Here is a 4,034-nt window from a genome sequence, read left to right as displayed (position 1 = left end):
TTGGCCCTGCTCAAGGCCCTATTCCTCCACAAGAAATTGAGCATCATGCACTGCCCAGGGCACCAAAGAGGAGACAGTGCGGAGGCAAAAGGCAATCGTCTAGCAGATGAGACTGATAAACAGGCCGCTGTGGGCCCCCAGCTCCTCACCATCACAATCTTAACTGAACCAGGACAGACCCAGCTGATGAACTGGGAATATAGTACTGAGGACTTAGATTTGATACAGAAACTAGGAGCAGACTATGATCCAGAGCGAGACAGATGGGTGCACCAAGGAAAAACCATTGTGCCAACTAAACCTACAATGGACCTAATTAATAACCTCCACAAACTGACTCATTTAAGTGCCCGAAAAATTCAAGCCCTGTTGGACTGAGTGGAGATGGGAAAACTTTTCCTCAATAGAGATAAGGCCCTACAAAAGGTCACAGAGACTTGGAAGGCTTGATCTCAAGTCAACGCGGGACGAGCCAAGACTGCCCCCGGGGTCCGTCTCCGGGGACACCAACCTGGAGTCCACTGGGAAGTAGACTTTTCTGAAATTAAACCTGGCATGTATGGATACAAATATCTCTTAGTTTTTATAGACACCTTCTCTGGATGGGTAGAGATCTACCCTACCAAACATGAGACTGCAAAGGTGGTCACCAAGAAACTATTAGAAGAAATCTTTCCCCGATATGGGGTGCCTCAGGTATTAGGATCAGACAATGGGCTGGCCTTTGTCTCCCAGGTAAGTCAGCAGGTGGCCAAGATACTGGGAATTGATTGGAAATTACACTGTGCATATAGACCCCAGAGCTCAGGTCAGGTAGAACCTATGAATAGAACAATTAAGGAGGTCTTATCTAAATTAATGCTAGCAGCTGGCTCAAAGGATTGGGTGCAACTCCTACCCCTGGCTCTGTATCGAGCCAGGAACACTCCAGGCCCCCACGGCCTTACCCCTTTTGAAATTCTATATGGGGCTCCACCCCCAGCCATCACTTTCTTTGATTCTGATATTTCGGGCTATGCTAATTTCCCCTCTCTCCAAGCACACCTTCAGGCCCTGCAGATCATGCAGAAAGAAGTTTGGAAGCCCTTAGCAGCCGCATACCAGGACGCGAACAGTGCCTCACCAGTTCCAAATCGGAGACTCAGTCTGGGTCCGGAGACACCAAACCAAAACCCTCGAGCCTCGCTGGAAGGGACCATATACGGTAATCCTGACAACGCCTACAGCACTGAAAGTTGACGGTATCACCACCTGGATCCACGCATCCCACGTGAAGGCTGCCCACCCGGACGCTTCCACGTCTCCTGCCCAGGCATGGAGACTCCAATGCTCTCAAAACGCCCTAAAGATAAGACTTATTTGAAATTAGTTGTCTTGTTTGCCCTTTTGACTACCCCCATCCTGTCGACCAGCCCCCATACCCTAAAACAATTAACCTGGCAGATAGTCTCCCCAGCAGGAAATGTCTTGTGGTCTCAGTCAGGGAACCATGCCGTGGGAACTGGGTGGCCCTCGCTCACCCTGGACTTTTGCCAACTGGTGGCAGGGTCAGACTATTGGGATATACCCGACTATGAGGCAGACACATTGCCAGAAAAACTAAGATCAAACCCTGGCAATAGAAGCGTGCATGGCTATGGTGTCCGGGGAGTCCGGATACCAATAGGGTGTGCCACCATCGAGAAAAGGTGTAAACTGGGTCACCAAGACTTAATTGTGCCCAAAGGATGGGAGGGACTTCTACACGTCTCGTAAATGTGGATGCTATGACCCTTACTTTTGCACCGCCTGGGGCTGTGAGACCACCGGCTGTGCATACTGGAACCCCTCATCTTCCTGGGACAAGGTCACCATATTAAAGGGCTGGGGGGAGAGACATTGTTCAAACTGTTCTAGAGGACTCTGCCTTTGCCTTAACATCACCTTTGCACCGAGTGGTAAAAAGGCTCCAGAATGGATCAGGGGATATACTTGGGGGCTCCGCTGGTACATAGAAGGAGAAGATCAGGGGGGGTGGTTAACTTTAAAATACAACTTAGAGTACAACAGGCCTCCCAACCAATCGGTCCCAACCAAGTCCTGGCGGAGCAGAGGCCGGCATCCTCCTCCGGTTTCATACCAACCCCCCTGCCAGTGGGTAACTCAGAGCTGAAATAACCACACCAACCTCGCCCCCTGACCAGTCCCAGGATACCCAGTCCCAGGAAGACTTCCTGGGGACAGGGGATAGACTTATTAACTTAGTAAAATGAGCCCACCAGGCCCTTAACTCCTCAGACCCCGATCGAGCTAGAGACTGTTGGCTATGCCTCAGCATAGCCCCCCCCTACTATGAGGGAATTGCTGTTTCAGGAAATTTCTCTAATTATACCAGAGCCCCGGAATCGTGTTTGGTACTGCCTCACCACAAGCTAACTTTACCCGACGTTTCTGGGCAAGGCACATGTTTAGGTCAGGTTCCTAGGTCGCACCAGCCGCTCTGCAATCGAACCGTCCAGACTCTGTCAGCAGGGATCTACTATCTGGCTGCCCCAAATGGTATGTACTGGGCCTGTAACACAGGTCTCACCCCCTGTATATCGGCCCAAGTGTGGAACCAAACCTCAGAGCTCTGTGTGTTGATCCAGCTGTGGCCCAGGATCACCTATCATAGTTCACAGACCGTTTATGAGTTCTTCGAAGACACCCCTAGAAGGCAGAGGTAGGAGCCAGTAACCATGACTCTCGCAATCCTCCTGGGAGTCGGGGACATTGGGGCAGGGATAGGCACTGGAACTCATGCCATGATACAGACAGGGAGATTCCAAGCCTTGCATGACGCCATGCATGCAGACCTAAAAGCGGTTGAAAAGACAATCACTGCCCTCGAAAGATCCCTGACCTCTCTATCTGAAGTTGTTTTACAAAATAGACGGGGATTAGATTTACTCTTTTTAAAGGAGGGCGGATTATGTGCGGCCCTTAAAGAAGAATGTTGCTTTTATGCAGACCAGACAGGGATAGTAAGAGAGACAATGGCTAAGCTAAGAGAGAGGCTGGCCCTGTGAGAAAGAGAGTTTAGTTCACAACAAGGCTGGTTTGAAGGATAGTATAACAGATCACCCTGGTATGTTACCTTACTTTCTACTCTTATGGGACCTCTAGTTATACTGGTAATCATTCTAAAATTTAGTGCCTGTATCCTTAACCGGCTGGTTCGGTTTATCAAGGAAAGGCTGTCCGTCATCCAGACCTTGGTCCTAACTCATCTGTAGGCTTCAATGGACGCTGTAACGATACGCGACACAAAATTACTGACAGTAAAGCTAAGTATTTAATGTAGAAATTTACTCACAAGATACCAAACCCAGAGGAGCCGTTTTCAGCTAGCTGCCGGACGGGAAGCTGAACTCCAGGAAAAGAGAGCGAGACTTCCTGTGCCCAAAAGTGGGCTTGGCTAGTGACGTAGTTCCGCCTACGTACGTATACGTCTTTACGTCCAGCCGTATACGTCTTTAGTCCTGCCTAAAGTGGGTGTGGTTAGCGGTGTGGTAAACCGCCCTTTTATTACCTCATCTGTATGCGCCTCTAGTAAGTCACATGTTTAATGGCGGCATAGACTTATTAAGTCACATGTTTAATGGCGGCATCAGACTTCCTCCTACAATTCCCCTTTTAGTCTAAAAAAGGACAACTAACTTGTGTCCATGAACAAAATGTATCAAACATCTATTCTATCTAAACCTAAACTTATCTTAAAGAAACACCCAAATATGAACACCTCCTTCCAATCCCAACTCTAAAATAATTGAAAACTAACACTAACAGGTGTAATCTTATAATATCAATAGTAGGGAGAGGGGGCGTGGAATTCTCAAAACTACTTCCTGCTGAGATGGGACGATGATAATCTCATGGGGACCTGTGAAAAGAAAATGTTAGTATAACAAAATCTGAGTAGATCAGACAGTCTCAGTATGGCAGGAGATGCTTGATTGAAGTTCCTGACTGGGGTTCTAGTGTTGATTGAAGCTCTTATCTTGAAGCTCTGGTCA

At 48.4% G+C, this 4,034-nt stretch overlaps 1 protein-coding gene across 1 annotated transcript; it reads left to right on the top strand.

Annotated features, from left to right (window-relative positions):
• The first annotated feature begins 455 nt into the window (after positions 1-455).
• On the top strand, positions 456-3,313 carry LOC121143329 (protein NYNRIN-like). The gene is given in 2 exon segments (XM_040755176.1): positions 456-1,109; positions 1,111-3,313. Coding segments are annotated over 2 exon segments (807 nt in total). The 5' UTR covers positions 456-555; the 3' UTR covers positions 1,364-3,313.
• The last annotated feature ends 721 nt before the right edge of the window (positions 3,314-4,034 follow it).

The sequence above is a fragment of the Mesocricetus auratus genome, unplaced genomic scaffold (assembly GCF_017639785.1).
Source record: "Mesocricetus auratus isolate SY011 unplaced genomic scaffold, BCM_Maur_2.0 Super-Scaffold_100011, whole genome shotgun sequence".
In the NCBI taxonomy this organism is placed as follows: Eukaryota; Metazoa; Chordata; class Mammalia; order Rodentia; family Cricetidae; genus Mesocricetus; species Mesocricetus auratus.
This window is presented reverse-complemented; position numbering and strand designations above follow the sequence as displayed.